At 45.7% G+C, this 16,488-nt stretch overlaps 1 protein-coding gene across 2 annotated transcripts in view; it reads left to right on the forward strand.

Moving 5' to 3' along the window:
• The window catches only part of ppfia4 (PTPRF interacting protein alpha 4), an 85,760-nt gene extending 69,788 nt beyond the window's left edge, over positions 1-15,972 (forward strand). The window contains exons 14-30 of one of the 2 annotated variants that reach the window (XM_036531044.1): positions 658-863; positions 2,766-2,994; positions 3,501-3,536; positions 3,791-3,930; positions 5,037-5,155; positions 5,756-5,837; positions 7,635-7,716; positions 8,209-8,409; positions 9,122-9,184; positions 9,628-9,654; positions 10,324-10,499; positions 11,028-11,125; positions 11,741-11,916; positions 12,608-12,676; positions 13,452-13,629; positions 14,466-14,560; positions 15,902-15,972. In XM_036531044.1, the coding sequence (XP_036386937.1) occupies positions 658-863; positions 2,766-2,994; positions 3,501-3,536; positions 3,791-3,930; positions 5,037-5,155; positions 5,756-5,837; positions 7,635-7,716; positions 8,209-8,409; positions 9,122-9,184; positions 9,628-9,654; positions 10,324-10,499; positions 11,028-11,125; positions 11,741-11,916; positions 12,608-12,676; positions 13,452-13,629; positions 14,466-14,524 (1,941 nt within the window). In that variant the 3' untranslated portion in view covers positions 14,525-14,560; positions 15,902-15,972. Of the gene's footprint in view, positions 1-636; positions 864-2,765; positions 2,995-3,500; positions 3,537-3,790; positions 3,931-5,036; positions 5,156-5,755; positions 5,838-7,634; positions 7,717-8,208; positions 8,410-9,121; positions 9,185-9,627; positions 9,655-10,323; positions 10,500-11,027; positions 11,126-11,740; positions 11,917-12,607; positions 12,677-13,451; positions 13,630-14,465; positions 14,561-15,901 lie in introns of both variants that reach the window. The other variant, XM_036531045.1, reaches the window with a different exon arrangement.
• The last annotated feature ends 516 nt before the right edge of the window (positions 15,973-16,488 follow it).

Below are 16,488 nucleotides of genomic sequence, written 5' to 3' on the forward strand. Positions count from 1 at the left end.
ACAGCAGTTAGTCACTCTCAGCTCTCAGACAGCTTCATCTGACTGCTCTGTTTGCGGTATGTTTCAAGTAATGACATTTTAAAGCCTCATTGGCCAGTGCCGAGGTGGCCTAATAAATAATGCATCTGCCACTTCAAACCCACCAAGATGAGGCCATCAGTGCGTGACAGACAGAAGGAGGTCACAATGCCAGCCTGTGGCACAGTTCAGAAAATACAGTTCACCCGGTACTGTAATGCGTGGAATTAGATTCTGGCTCTCTGCAACGTACTAAACTTACCTAATTATGGTAGTATGTGACATGGTTAATTATACCTGCGTTTTGTTAACTGAATGTTTTGTCCCTTTTCCCTTTTATCCCCTGCTTCATTGGGGAAAAAACACAAAATGTAAGTTAAATTTCACAGCCTTTTCTCTCAGTTTTTTTGAGGAATTCCGCTTTGTGTTTCTGGTAGTCTGAGGTATTAAAGTGAAGGCTCAAAGCTGGTAGACATGCTGTGCTTTTTGGTGAAGTGAGCACTGTGCTGTGATTACTGAAGTGCTGTTCAGTGTGGTGTCCTGGGCGAACGTAGCATGCTGTGACAGTGCTTTGGCCGGGAGGACCTTGCTGAGAGCAGGCATGGTTGTGCCTTGCAGATCCGGCCTGTGGTGGAGCAGGACTGGGAGCGCTCCCAGCCCCCCAGCCTGCGGGCCAGCGTCACGCATCTGGTGGAGAGCGACCCCGAGCTGTCCGACCTGGATGACGACGACCGCGAGACTGTCTTCAGCTCGGCCGACCTGCTGTCCCCCAGCGGCCACTCAGACGCCCAGACGTTGGCTCTCATGCTGCAGAAGCAGCTGGATGCCATCAACGAGGAGATCAGGTGGGCCTCTCCTGGGGGCGGAGTCAAGAAGGCGGTTATTGTGGGTTAATTTTCCATGAGCCAATCAGTGTGGTCTGATTTATCCTAATCACAATGCTAAACTAATGGACTTAGCCCTTGCTAGTCAGCCTTAGTCTTTGAGGAATGCATTGTCTGCAGGCTTTTTTCCCCACCCAGAGATTAAACACCAGATTCTGCTAACCGTTTTGATTTAACCTATTTAACCTCCCCCCTCAGTTCTAATGGTATTAGCTGTTTGAAGACAGCAGGAAAACTTGCTGGATTGAGCGCAGCCAAGTAGCCCTAGATATTAGACCTTTTCAGCAGGGAAATGCACTCTGATGAAAACATGTCCAGAATAAAATGACTCACGAGCAGATGGAATACTGTACGATTTATCCTCAAACTCACTAACCTTTTTAGATCCATCTCTTCTTAGGCTCAAACGACGTGCTGGGAAAGGGACATCCTAGCTTTTTTTTTACTTTGCATTGAAGTCAGTTTACTGTAAATGACTTTTGACAACATATATGCTTTATATTAAGAGCTTGAAAAATAGCTCCAGCATCACTTGGTTTTAAATTTGTTTCTTCAAAGAGTTGCTTTGACAGCAGGTCTTATACAAGTATCTACCACTGCGCCTTCGAATTTGCAAACATCTTCCTCTTTTGACATGCACCAAAACTGTAAGCTCTAACCCGTAGCTGTAACCCAGCTTTGATTTTGAAAATTATTCATGATCATGCAAGTGAGGTTTTTTATAAAAATGACACTAGTGATTAGGCAGACATAGGCATCCATGGACCTGGATGGGAATTTAGGGATCTGCAGAAAAGCACAACTATCAGACTATATACTGCTGTCACTTTTGAATATCCACCCCAATACGTGTGCCTCCACCATCACAGTTAGTTGAGATGCTGTTTAGTCATACTTGGTTAACATACTTGGGTACCATATAATTTCTCCAGTTGAGTCAACATTGGCAGCCCATGTTGGAATTACCCTAGCGCAGACATTGAATAAGGCTATTTGTGTGAGTACAGGGTAAGTTGTGCTCGGAGGAATGGTGAGTTCTGTTGTTTTGAGCTCCAGGCGTGGGGGACCTGTTGCTTGCCAAGTCCCACATACGCATGCTCTGCGCATGGGAGACCTCTGACCCTGCCGGCCTGCAGTCATGACAATATGCAAGCATTGGAAACACAGAGATGATTATGATAATGACAATAACAATGACAATAATTAGGATGATGACATCAGCAGTGATAACGTTGGCTGCTTTTATAATTCATAATGGTAGTAATAACAGGAGCTATAGTGTATCATTATTATTATGCTAGACTGACCATTACATTTAAATGAATATGGAATTATCAGGCCGTGATGAGAACCTACAGGAAGACACGTTAATTAGATTCATAATTTTGATGTCCTTGTAGCAAACGGCCTCGTAGCAAACGGCCTCTGACGTTCGGCTTCACCAGAGACCCCTGCCTTTCACTGCAGCACACAGGGCTTAACCCTTTCCTCTCTGCAGGACATGCGAAGGCTGTGAGTGCCTCTGATGGTTTTAGACTGTGGCGATCTGAGATTCTGATTGCGCCAGACTGTGACATGTGAGACTGCATCATCAAGTTATTGTCAGTTAGCAGATGCTCTTATCCAGAGTGTCTTCCATAGGTGACAGTTTTTACATGCTATCAATTTATACAGCTGAATATTTATTGAGGCAGTTCTGGGTTGAGTGCCTTGTCCAAGGGAACAGTAGCAGTTCACCAGCAGGGAATCAAACCAGCATCCTTTCGGTTACCAGCCCCGCTCCTTACCTCTACGCTTCACTGCTATGCCTTTGGCATTATCTTTGACTTAAGTTTGACCATGCCATGTCTGTGCTCCTCGCAGGATGATTCAGGTGGAGAAGGAGTCGGCGGAGTTGCGGGCGGATGAGATCGAGAGCCGGGTGACCAGTGGCAGCATGGATGCCCTCAACGTGACCCTGCGCCCTCGCTCCTCCATCCCCACCTCCGTCACTGCCCTCTCCCTGGCCAGCTCCTCGCCCCCAGTCAGCGGGCGCTCCACACCCAAGCTGTCCGCCCGCTCGGCTGCCCACGAGCTGGGCATCATGACCCTGGTATGACCTCCTTCCCTCTCACCTCTGTGTACATCTGGATAATTACCCTCTAACACTCACCTGCCTCCCTACTGCCGTTTCAATACCCTGATAAAGCCCATCTCCTCTTCTGCTTTGACCCATTGATCATGGGTAACTCCAGCATGCAATAATTCTAGTATAATTCTAGCATGTAGTAATTCTAGCATGATAACTCTAGCACGTAGAAGGTCATTAATGCCCTACCTGCGTGGGAGTCATCAACTGACTCAACACGGTGTTTGTGCACAGAAGTGCTTTGACTGGCATTGTTAAAATCTGTAAATTACAGTTTTCACTTATTTACGTCGCTCAATGTCTTTTTTTGCTGCATGAGTTTTGTAACAGACTGACAGTGTTTCGTCTCCTGTGGTTTAATTTAGATGAGGGGGGCTGCAGCTCGACTGCAGTCTGAGATGAGATCTTGACAGCTGAATGCTTTAATCATATGTCTCTCCCTGTCTGCCTCCTTTTGTTAATGCTATCAGCCTAGTGATTTAAGGAAACACCGCAGGAAAGTTCTAGTAAGTCTTTTACTTGTTTTTCTGTTCACAGCAAAGGAAAAGATAAAAAAGCACACCATCATCAATCCCCCATCAAATGAGATTTGTGTGTGGAATATATCAGCTGTTGCACAGTATGAGGACTAGGGCTTGAAGTGAATTCAGGAAGAATAACAGTGAATGTGTTTTGGTGTGTGCCATTTTTGAAGTTTCATGCATGGACTAGATGAACGGGTTTGTGATTCTCTGTCCTAACGAACTTTGACCTCTCCCAGTCTCCTGTGTCACGTGATGAAGCTCGCGAGGACAAGGCCACTATCAAGTGTGAGACATCGCCCCCCTCGTCCCCGCGCAGTCTCCGCCAGGAGCAGATGAGCTTCGCTCAGCTAACTGGCAGCTTGGAGGATGGACGAGGGTAAAACTGGCACCGCTTGCGCCACTAACCCCTCCTCCAGCTCTCTTCTCACTCACTATACTCAAATCTTCCATACCCTCACGCCTTGCAGGGTGGACAAGTGGCAGACACTTTCCCCACAAGACTCTCCCACATAGTCTATAAGCCCCTCCCACAACCTTCCATATTTCACTAGACCTTCCATATCTCACTAGACTTTCCATATCCTTCAACCCCACATACACCCATTTCATTTCCCTCAAGCTCCCATAAACCTCCACCTCACCACCTTCCTCTTTGCCTTTCCCCACCCCCATACTTAACCCCAAAAACTTCAGCTTGCCTGAGGAAGGGCTCGTTTTCATTCCCCAGTACCCACAACTGAGAATTTCAGCTGCTTATACTTACGTCCTGAGTGTCTTTTGCTGAAAGAGTGTACTGTACAGTACTGGAGTGCTAGAGGCAATTTGCTCTGCAGAACACGCCCAGATAAAGATGCCCTGCGGCTAGTTATTGAAGATGTGCAGCAGCTCGCCTACACTAGTATATTGCCTTCAAAATGAGAACATTAGAGCCATGCATCTGTATTATGGAACTAACTGGCTACAAGAGGACGACTAATTGATAGCATGGGAGTATGCATTTTGAAAGTCCCATTTAGCCATGTGAATTACATGAAGGTGAGAGGTGGTAAGATGAGCCAGAGGATGATCAGGACACATAGATGTGGGGCACAGCACAGCATAGGGTGAGAAGGTGTGGGATGAAGAGACAGGATGAGAGGGAGTGGGTGATAATGGGATAATCAGGTTGAGGAACTTGGATGTGACAAGGCATAGACAGGTTGAAACCTTTTGGGCAAGAACGAGATACTCACAGTGAGAGAAGGTGGGGTGAGATTGAACAGCCACGGCGAAAGAGTGTGGACCGAATCCGAATTGTCACCGTGAGAAAATGTTTGATGAAGCTGGTCACAGAAAGAGGGTGTTGGCTGAGGTCAGGGATAAACACAACAAGATGGGTTAGCCAGGGCCTGGGCCCTGGGTGCTGGTAGTGAGCGTGTGGGCACGTTGCAGGCCAGGTGAACAGACCAGCAGCAGTAACAGGCACCAAAACTCTCTGCACAGGGGCAACAAGAAAAAGGGCATCAAGTCCTCCATCGGACGTCTCTTCGGCAAGAAGGAGAAGGGCCGCCTGGAGCAGCAGATGGGCAAGGAAGGACAAGTGACAACTGTGGCCATTCCAGGTACACTGCCAACTGTCCACTACCTGTAGGGCTTTTCCCACATCCACTTGCTGCTACAAGTAAATGTTGGGAAATGCTTTAAAAAGCTTTGGGCAGGGCCATGTTTGCTTTGCAACACATGAGTAATAGGTATTATGCTGATCAGTTTTCTTGTGTGACCCTTCAGTATTACAGGCCAACAGCTGGCACTGGTGAAAAAATACTCAGAGGGTAAAAAGATATACTAGTGTTTCAAAGGCAGTCTTGTGAAATATTTTTAACAATAACCTTTAATAAGGTTAAAATTTAATAAGACATTTTATTTTTATGCAGTATTGATTTAATTGTGAATATTACAAAACTATTAGTATCATTATTATGATTATTATTAGTAGTAGTATTAGTAGTAGTAGTAGTAGCATCTGCTAAGTGACAATAATGTATGTAATGTATAATTATGCACTGAGAACATTTAGAGAGTAGATCTGAGACAAATAGCATGGGCTGTGACTGGCCCTGCATTGTTCTGTGAAATCATGTTTAGTTAGTCTGGTAGCATGACCTGACAGGCAGTGTGAAGTGCCATTGGTAAAACTATGTGGGTGTGGATGCGGATTGCAGATTTCGAGATGGCTATTGGGGACACCATGACCCTGGGCAAGCTGGGCACACAGGCAGAACGTGACCGCAGGATGAGGAAGAAGTAGGTGCTCCGCCCTCTCACAAATTCCTCCAGTCCTGCATCTCTGACTCCCAGCCGAAACAACACACGTGTGCATTATGAAAGAATAATATCTACCAGTATATGGTAAAATATTAAATCTAAAAGTATAGTGTATTTATATGTTACATATTTTACAAGGGTTATGTCTGCTCCCAGTGTTTTGTCCGTTGCTAATGTCACTTGTCGGTTACACACAGGCACCAACCGCTTCCCCGATGCGTTAAAACAATGCTCGCTCTCCTCTCTCACCTATGCTATCTTTCCTTTGTACAGGTTAGATTTCCCTCATAATTTTTTCTTTCTTTTCATTTCATCTCATGAATTTGCTTCCCTGTCTTCCTGCTCACTCTGTTTGACTCCACTCTTGCTCTTCGCACCAGCTGCCGAACACAGCAAAGCCAACTGCGAGTGTAATTTCGGTCGGATGCACTGCCCCCTCCCCTCACACTTAATAGGGCTTGACTTTATTAATGTGCAGATGCTCTTGAAAGCGTACAGAAATCCCTCAATCACTTCTCCACCCTGGCCTCTCTCTTTGCCTTAGATCGTGCTGCAGCTTCAGGCTGTATTTATATTCTGGAATGTTGTCCCACTCCTGGTAGACACCCTGCACAGAATGCTATAGGACAAAACGTCAAGAGTGAGGTCGACATGAATGTATTCTGTAAGGTCCCATAGGATCATATAACAGGATCCTTTACATGATATTCAGGATCATAATGTACCATGTATTGTAGATACAGTACCTCTTTCTTTAGTTTTTAAACTAGAGCTGAGCAGGCACTGATCAATGGTGGCCACTGCCTTGCTTAGCCTGGTTAAACCTGGTTACTGTCATTCAGTGCCAAGTGTGCCGCTTACTCAGAGAGTAAGTAAGCCACTTTTAGGGCTGCATCCTCCAGTCACAGTCAAGGATTTCTCTTTTTTTCCAAATCAAGGGTTACAACAGAAGTAAACATTAATACTGTTTCTCACTGTAGAGTGTATGTGTGTGTGTGTGTGTGTGTCTGCAGTGTATGTGGAGTGCAGTACATTGGTAAATGTCTCCATTTAAACCACCTCCTCTTTCCATTGAGTATGCAACATGATTCTCTTTATATCTAGGCATGATGTCACGCTTCCTTCGTTATCCAAACCTACATGGCTGATTTACAGCCCCATTGATGCCCCTGCTAAAGCACACCTCCAGTGAAAGCACAGCACTCTGTGTGGATTTTCTGTTAGCGTATGAACTGATGTGGGCATTGGCAGGCTGATGGATCTATTAGGGGATAAACAGGGAAAGATCGGTGGGAAGGAAACTCCCTGTTTTCGGAACATAATGGCTGTGCTCAACAATGTGAGGCCATTCTACCAGCAATTAATTACAGTGTCAAGGAAGGGATCTTAATTAAAGAGCCCAACTGCAATTAATTTGTGAATCCAGGCATGTGTTATCACCAGCAGTCCCAATATTCTCTGACTGGTACTGCATCTCAGAGTCTACACAAAAACAGGTAATTTACCTGATGTGCATTGTTAATTCTTTCATCTCCCCTCATTGTTGCCTTGAAGGAGCTGTGTTGGAATGGATGCGATTTCCCCTTGTCTCAGTGGGCTTTTATCTGTAGGACCACCCTTTTGACGAGCACTCCGCCCCTCCTCCTCTGTCCTCCGCTTTATTTCTCTCTCCTCCTGTTTCTTCGTTTCCCATCCCTCCCACTCTCCTCCTCTCCTTCATTCTCTCCACCTCCTCCTCTCTCCTCCTGCCCCTCCCTCTCTGGTCCTCCTCTGTAGGCACGAGCTGCTGGAGGATGCGCGGAGGAAGGGCCTGCCGTTTGCCCAGTGGGACGGCCCCACTGTGGTGTCCTGGCTGGAGGTAAGAGTCCCCAGGCCCTCCTGTTGGATTGGTGTAGATCAGAGATAATATTCTCTCTCCACAGTTTTGAGGTCAAAGGTTGATGGGTGTCCCAGCTCCACCCACAAAACATGTTGAATAAACAGCAGTCTTCTGGATTCATTCCAATAAATTCCATTTCTTTGATCTAAAAAAAGTACCACACCAACAACCAATTTTGTCTGGTAGTAAAGTCAACCCTTTATTCTGCCCTTGGGTTAACTTCTGAACTTATTTTACTTTGTCTGGACTTACATTATTCCTTTGCTTGTTTTGGTAACCAATACACATTCTTGTGTAAAGAGAAATGCCTTTTTAACTCCTTGTCTACAGGAAAAGGATCACTCTTGCAGATTTGCATGTTGGTTCATATTCCCTTTGCTTACACTTAAGCTTTGTGAATATATTCCTCTATTGACAATGGGAGGTGCATCACATCACTGACAGTACCTTTTCGGTGCGGTGCTCCTGCAGCTGTGGGTGGGCATGCCTGCTTGGTATGTGGCGGCCTGCCGCGCCAACGTGAAGAGCGGTGCCATCATGTCGGCACTGTCGGACACGGAGATCCAGCGGGAGATTGGCATCAGCAACCCTCTGCACCGGCTCAAGCTCCGGCTGGCCATCCAGGAGATGATGTCCCTCACCAGTCCCTCTGCCCCCCTCACGTCCCGCACAGTAAGAGCACTGGCCCCATTTAGAAATGCGAAGCTCCGACTCTCCTCACAGATCCTAAATTACTTAGAAGTTTCAGGCTACGCCTCTCCTCGCAGACCTGACCCCATTTAAAAGTGTCAGGCCGCACCTCTATACACTTCTACAATTCTACTCACTTCCTCCCACACAGTGCAAGATGAGCTCCAGCCTACCTCGTAGTCTCCCACCTTTGGGACAGAAACAGCATGGTATATAATATTTTTCTTGAAAAATCCCATTGATTCGAGTCGGCTTATACCTATAAGAGCTCTGCTGTGTTAGCCAGCATGATGGTCAGGGACAGACACTCAGTTTGGACTGTTTTGTGTCTGCTCAAATCTGTGCCTGCTGGCACTCCTTCCATGCCACACATCTCCATGCCAAAGTGACTCAAATTAATGTGACACTGCGGGGCTTCAGTCAAAACATTCTGGATATAGTACCTAACTATCCTCACAGCCCTGTCCAGAAGGTGCATAACCGTATGTGTGTGTGTGTGTGTGTGTGCGCGCGCGCATGTGTTTGTGTATGCATGTCTTCCTTTGTGTGTATGTGTGTGTGTGTGTGTTTGTGTATGCCTGCTTGTGTTTGTTTGTGTGTGCCTTCCTTTGTGTGTGTGTGTGTGTGTGTGTGTGTGTGTGTGTGTGTGGGCGTGTGTGCACACGTGTGTGTATTTGCTCTCTTCTCTGCACAGTCCTCCGGAAATGTGTGGGTGACTCACGAGGAGATGGAGAACCTGGCAACCTCCACCAAAGCGGTCAGTGCCATCTGGGTGACACCCCTGTCCCCGCCGTGCTGTGCATATGCTGCTCTTCCGTACCCCTCAACACTTCTCTGTTTACATCCTCTGCTTGATACAGCACGAACCGTGTGTGTGTGTGTGTGTGTGTGTGTGTGTGTGTCTGTGTGTGTCTGTGTGCTTGCTCTCATGATAGGGTGCAAATCACCTATTCTACTTCAGCTCAAGATCTGGATGCCTTGAATTTTTATTCCCTCAGTCACTGCCATTACTGTCCTGCTCTCTGATGTTGTCAGGCACCCACACATGGTGCAGTGGTTAATCTCCCTTGGTGATGTCACTGCGATAATTAATGCAGCTATTGTGGTGATCCTCATGTTTGAAAGGCATGGCTCTGTCCTCACTAAAACAACTAACCTTTCTCTTCTGTGTGCTAACATGCTTTCGTGATTGACGGACAGGAGAGTGAGGAGGGAAGCTGGGCTCAGGTGAGGTCAGCTTGGGGAGCTATTTCTGTGTGCCTCATAATACTGTCACACGGTTCCCGGAAGAAAGTGTCCGTAAATAAGGAGGGTCATGTGGGGGAGTACTTACCACAATGTTTTATCTCACCTGCTGCAAACCTCTCATGTTTCATGAAAAATATTAAAATTGTGGCCAAAAAGCGGATGCCAAAAAAAACCCATGAGTTTTGTCAGCTTGATGCCTCCTCTTCTGCATGTGAAATGATATGGGTTGTAAAATCGGGCCAATGACACAACAAATCGTGGCTGTCATAGTTATATGTGTATGAAAACATTGTTCCCTAAACCCCAAGTTATTATACATTGTGACCTGAAGGGAAAAACTTGCCTGCACACAAGGGACCAGCAGGGAAATGTTGAGCATGGTCCTGTGACATTCTGACAGTGTCTAAGGGCTTGTGATGTAGTCATTTGGGAGCTGGACTTGTAACCTTGTAATCCTGGAGGGGCACTGCTGTCAAACTCTGGAGGATGGAACCTGAGTGCCTTCAGTGAATATTCCGCTGTGTAACTGTGTGGATGGATAATGCTGGTGTAGGTTGTCCTCGATAAGACCGTCTGCTATGCTGTTATAATATAAATGTATGGGGAGAGATCAGGCCTGTGACTCTGTCCCTGCCCCCCCTGCTGCAGACGCTGGCCTATGGGGACATGAACCATGAGTGGATTGGGAACGAGTGGCTGCCCAGCCTGGGCCTGCCCCAGTACCGCAGCTACTTCATGGAGTGCCTGGTGGACGCCCGCATGCTGGATCACCTGACCAAGAAGGACCTACGCACACATCTCAAGATGGTGGACAGCTTCCACCGGTGAGCAAGCACTGACTGCAAAAACGTTTTTACTGGCAGCCACAAGGCTTTCATAACTTACACTCACACACACACACACACACACACACACACACACACACACACACACACAAACACACACACACACACACATAATGTATGTAAACAGTTGTACTACATTAGCCATCTGGTATGTAACTGCCATGAACATACTGTATTAAAGCATGTTGCAGATCCACAGTAGATAAATTTCAGCCATTGACATGCAGATTGTGTCTATAATATTAGTTTAAATTAAAATATAGTATTCCCTTTGCTTTACTATGTTTCAGGTTTTATTTTATCATTTCTATTTTTATATGCAATATTTGATTGTGATATTATGACTTTTTTACCGATTGTGAAGTATAGTTTACCGTTCCTTTGTATTGACATACATACCACATAGAAGCAGATGATTTCCTGCCTTTTTTGAATAGCTGTTGGTTATATATAATTCTGTGTGTCTAAACTGTTGGCGCCTGTGTTGTGTCTTTTTCGTAAACAAAGGGCCAGTTTACAGTATGGAATTATGTGCTTGAAGAGGCTGAATTACGATCGCAAAGAGCTGGAACGAAGGAGAGAAGAGAGCCAGCACGACGTTAAAGGTGAACTCCTGATCCACATAAACCAATGATCTGTCTGGGCGTGACGGTGCACAGCACCAATGTAGTCACAATGCAGCGAGAACTGCCCTGGTGGTGATTTGTGGAAGGGTCCAACATTCTGGATAGATACTGACACCCAGTGGTGGTTTTGGGGACTGTACTTGGAAGCTGGAATCCATGAGGTCAACAGCTGGGATTCTGGGTCACATTTCATTTTAACGGCCTGTTTAAACATCAATCATTTTAAGGGATTGTGTTAAAAACATCAATGAAAGCATTGCTGTCTACCAAATTACCAGTAAGCAGGATTTATTTTTAAAGTAGCTAGTAAACAGATAGCAAGTATGTTGTGAGGGAATAATATTTATCCATTTTGTGAAATAAATTAGAAATTATGGTTTTAATATTAACATTAATATCTTCAGTTAAATTAAGCACGGTCACCCTGACAAAACTGGTGTGCTTATCTGTTTATGAACTGCTCAGATGTCCAAGGGATGGCATCCCAAAGAACTTGAATGGAGGGTGCTACTCCTTTGAAGCCCCACCTAACCACTGATGTTTGGGTAGCACAAGAGTGTGATGGGTGTTGTGTCTCTGCCGCATGCTCTGCAGACACCCTGGTGTGGACTAATGACCAGGTGATACACTGGGTGCAGTCCATCGGGCTGAAGGAGTACAGCAACAACCTGCTGGAGAGCGGCGTGCACGGGGCCCTGATCGCCCTGGACGAGAACTTCGACTACAGCAGCCTGGCCCTCATCCTACAGATCCCCATGCAGAATACACAGGTAAACACAGCCAAGAAGCGAAACACGAGATAAAGACATACCATACAAGTGAGAAACATATGAAAGCATGAAAACACAGACCAGAAACTACAGACAAGTTTCAGACATAACGTAATGCTGAGAAACAAAATACTCGTAAGTGAGATAAAACTCAGAAGAGAAACACAACGCACAGGTGAAAGACACATATACAAGTAAGAAGTATTCAAGACAGGGGAGAAACAGCATGCAAGGGTAATAGCTCCCAAACTAAAGTTCAGTTCTGACAATTTGTTTGTGGTAGCCATGGCTGGAATCAGAATCAGAATCAGACTGTATTGGCCAAACATGATTCTACACATACCGGGAATTTGACTCTGGTTCCAGTGTCTCTCCTAGTGCTTGCATACAACATCAAAGTGACAAAAAATACCAAACAGCAGTATTGTCACAATAACAGCAGTAGTGTTACAACAACAACAGTGGTGTTCCTGTATGTGTCTGTATCAGAATCGTTGCTGAAGCAACTTCAAGGCATGTCTGTGGGTTGCTCCTCAAGTACCGAATGCATCTCTACCTTTGAAAGATAAATGAGAGATGTAGGTTCACAGTTTCCAGGCTACTGTGTTCAGTGTACCCCCCCCCCCCCCACACTCCCCTACCCCCACCCCACGGGCGTTGTTCTCAGGATCCTCTTGCATGTCACTTGCAGGCCAGGCAAGTTCTTGAGCGAGAGTTCAACAACGTCCTGGCCCTGGGCACTGACCGTCGGCTGGACGAGGTGAGTGCGGGTCAGGAGGGGGTCAGCGTCAGATAAATCAGAGCGCTCGCTTCACAGCGCTGCCATTGTTATTGGCAGCACCAGCAGGACGAGCATCAGCTGCAGTCACCACAGTGAAAGCAGCAGCTGCAGTAAAAATAGCAGGAGCAGAGGTGGAATTAGCAGCAGTGTGCTGTCATTACCCTTCTGAGCCAATTGTTTTTACTCTGCATTTGAGTGTTTCCTAATCTTCAATGATCCCATCAACAAAAACACCAAAATAAAACCCCCAATGACAATTATTTGATAATGTGCACAATCCTCCATTTTCTTCATTGCGAGACAAGGAATTTTGCATGTATTGTATGTCTTGACTGTGTATTACTATACATGTATTTTAAACATTTATTCCAGTTTTCTTCTCTGCCAGTAGAGAGTAAATGGATTTTGGGCCATAGCTCAGTCTGAATAGATGAATTTGGCCCCCAGGGGGTAGTATCTATGGAAATACTAGCTTTCAGAAAATGGGCCATTACTGTAATGCATGTCACTTAGAAATAGTATTTTATTACCCATTCAATTTTTCAGACTCTCAGCAGTCAGCTATCTGTGTCAGTTGTTAAACCTTTTTCATTTCCCTTTTTGTGTTAACAACAACCACCACAGCTACATGGCCTGCTGGTTTTGGCATGGCCAAGTCATGGGGTCGACAACATTTCAACCAGGAGGCCACTAGGTTAACTTGTAATGCTCAAGCATGCATTCCTTCTCTTCTTCCATCCTTGTCTTTCCGCAGAGCGATGACAAGTCTTTCCGGAGGTCTCCGTCCTGGAGGAAGAGGTTCCGCCCTCGGGAGGGGCAGGGGCTGGGCATGCTACCGGGCTCCATCGAGACGCTACCAGCCGGCTTCCGCCTCACCAGCATGTCCATTCCACCCTCTATGGCTGTGGTGCCGAAGAAGCTCCAGCCGGAAGGTAGGCTTCACAGGGCGACACAAGGTGGTGGTCCTTCCCTTACTAACGTCCCCTTCACTGACTGTGCTGCTAACAGTAAAATCCACTCTAACACACATAAAAAGGCATGATGAATGCACATGTGTTGACCTCCCGCTCAACTGCAAACAAATTCATCTGGGAAAGACAGCTAAGCAGACATCCAGGCAGTCATCCCAAATTAGCAAAACATGTACTGTATTCAGATTTATTCAAATATGTAAAATGCAGGGCTTATGTAAGCATTTGTGTACATAATAATGATCATAATTATAGTGATAAAATGCAATAGATTATATTAGGTTGGAAGGCTTGAGTGTGAATCAGTATGAATATTGGAATCAGTATGAACATTTGTTATAAAGAGTTACATAAGCTGTCCAGAATCTCCAGAATTACAGTCTGCATTCTTTCAAGAAGGAAGGCCTGATCTCATACTGTTAATGGAAAGTCAGAACCTTGTGCCCCATTTCCATGGAGCTTTTAACAGCTTTATTTGTTCATCATTTACCCTTTGTATTGGATGTCATGACATACATACTGGATCATCCAAACAGGGATTCCGCATGTTGTGCTGTGGCCTCTTTATAACCCACCATTTCTCAGTAGAAGTAGAAACAACAGAGGGTCAGGTGAACACGGTGTTTCAGTCTGCTAGGCCTCAGTGGTGGCGATGAGGTCTCAGCAGCTGTGCTCGTGTTTTCTGCTCCCTGTTTTCCGCCCCCCCCCCCCCCCCCCCCCCCGGCTTGGCGCTGTTCTGCTTCTCTCACTGCATGTTGTCTCCTTTCTGTTTGCCACGCCCGCTGCCGCCGTGCTAGCCGGACCCCCGGCCCCCCAGAGACTAGACCCCTCCGCCGTGCGGACTTACTCATGCTAACTCTGCTATACTAACAGGAGCACTTGCACTGGACAGGTAAGCACCCCTTGGAACATACACACGTCCCCTGCTCTCCTTCTCCATGTCTTCTCGTCTGCCCCCTCATTAGGGTGGCTGGAAATACCACACACCCTGAGCAACCCCCCTGCCCCATGCTAGACTCTTACAAAGTAGACAAACCGGCTGGCAAACCTCCATTGGGCTTGCTTTCTGTCACTTTCAGATTCAGCTGATTATCAACCCCCAGCCATCCTTGTACTTTGAGAGCAGAAATTTTGATTTTCAACATATTTCATTCAGTTCCATTTATGCAGCAAATCCTTTTGGCTCATTTCACTGCTTTTTTTGGGCCATGGTTGCTTCACAACATGGTTTTACATTTTCAGGATTGAAGTGATACCACTTAAGGTATACTATTCATATTTGAATGAGTGCATCCAAAATAGCATTTTTTTTTAAATAGTGGTCTGAGACTCTGCAGTGAGGTACCAAACTTGTGCCTTGTGCTGCATCAGCATTAGAAAGGGGATGAATCAGCTGAAAACTGCACTGCCAATTGGTGTAATACTGGATGTATGAACACCTGCCCCACGCCATAGCTTCTCCTCCACAATATGTGCTTGGTTAACATATTCCTTTTGCTAGAAGCTCTCATTGTGGAAAGGTGGTATTCAGAGCAAAGCTGTTCTCGCAGTAAAGTGTCCCCTCCACACTTAACTGGACCTTGCTGTGAACACTGGCTACTTCCTGTCTCTCTGTTATACTCTCTTAAGTGAGCCCCCTTCCTGCATACATCTCCAGGGAACAGTGGCCCGGCTTGCACATTAAACTGTGTCACTTGGAGTTGTGACATTTTCATGACTGTATTATCCCGGCCTCATCTCGCCCTGCAGGCTCAGTAAATGTTACACATTTATAGCAGTGGTACTTACACTGTGGATATATAAATATAACTACACAAGGAGAATAGCTCATCTTGCAGTATTCAAGATTAAATGTACTAATACAATGCTAAAAAAATACTAATGCTCCCAAAGATGATGACCCCTGATTCACTAAGTTATCTTAATGCTATAAGATACACCAGCCAGTCTGAGACAATGCTCAGAAATTGTGGTTAACATATTCTATGTATTCTAATGTATGACACTTCAACCTTCAAATGGTACCTGGCAGTCGAAACAATAAAAATATTATAGTATGTGACTTTGGTTCTTTCATCAAATAAGATGCCCCTCATGGCATAACGTTGAATTAGTATACAATGTAGAATTAGTATAGAATTAATATCGAAGTATCTGTCAGTGTTTTCATTCATGGCTTTCTTTGTCCTATATTAATCTCCTCTCCCTCTCTTCCTCTGGCTCTTCCACGCAGTGCATTCCCACTACCTGTACGGACACATGCTTGCTGCCTTTCGAGAGTGAAATGCCAAATTTGAACAGGACACCTTTGGGGGTTCCGAGAGGGATGATGGGGCAGGGGGAATGGGTTTGTGGGAGGACGGATTGGACCCACGGGACGGCCCCATCACTTTTTCGGATGCTGTGCAATAGGGGAGGTGAAACGCTGACCTTTGGACCTTGAACTTTGAACTTCTCAACTCGGGAGCGCTTGTTGCGCGCCTGCTGCGAAGGAGACCTCAGTCACGACAGTAGATTTCCAGTGTTCCCAGTTACCTAGTTGCCGTAATGTCGTTCAGATGCTCCCTGTTTGAAACTGGTGTACCTCGCCTCGTAGTCTGTCTTTCGTAGTATATTTCCTGGGTGTATCTATGGTATATACAATATATAAGATTTCCCCCACCCCTACCAGTTATGCAAGGTAATTATTATTTTATCTCTCTTTCTGTATATAAAATGGATGACTTATGTTTTTATAGAAATATATATGGAATTTAAATTATATTATTATTGTATGAAGACTAAAATTCTGTCTTAGGTGGTGACTGTTTCTGTTTGTTG

Source organism: Megalops cyprinoides, chromosome 6, assembly GCF_013368585.1.
Source record: "Megalops cyprinoides isolate fMegCyp1 chromosome 6, fMegCyp1.pri, whole genome shotgun sequence".
NCBI lineage: Eukaryota > Metazoa > Chordata > Actinopteri > Elopiformes > Megalopidae > Megalops > Megalops cyprinoides.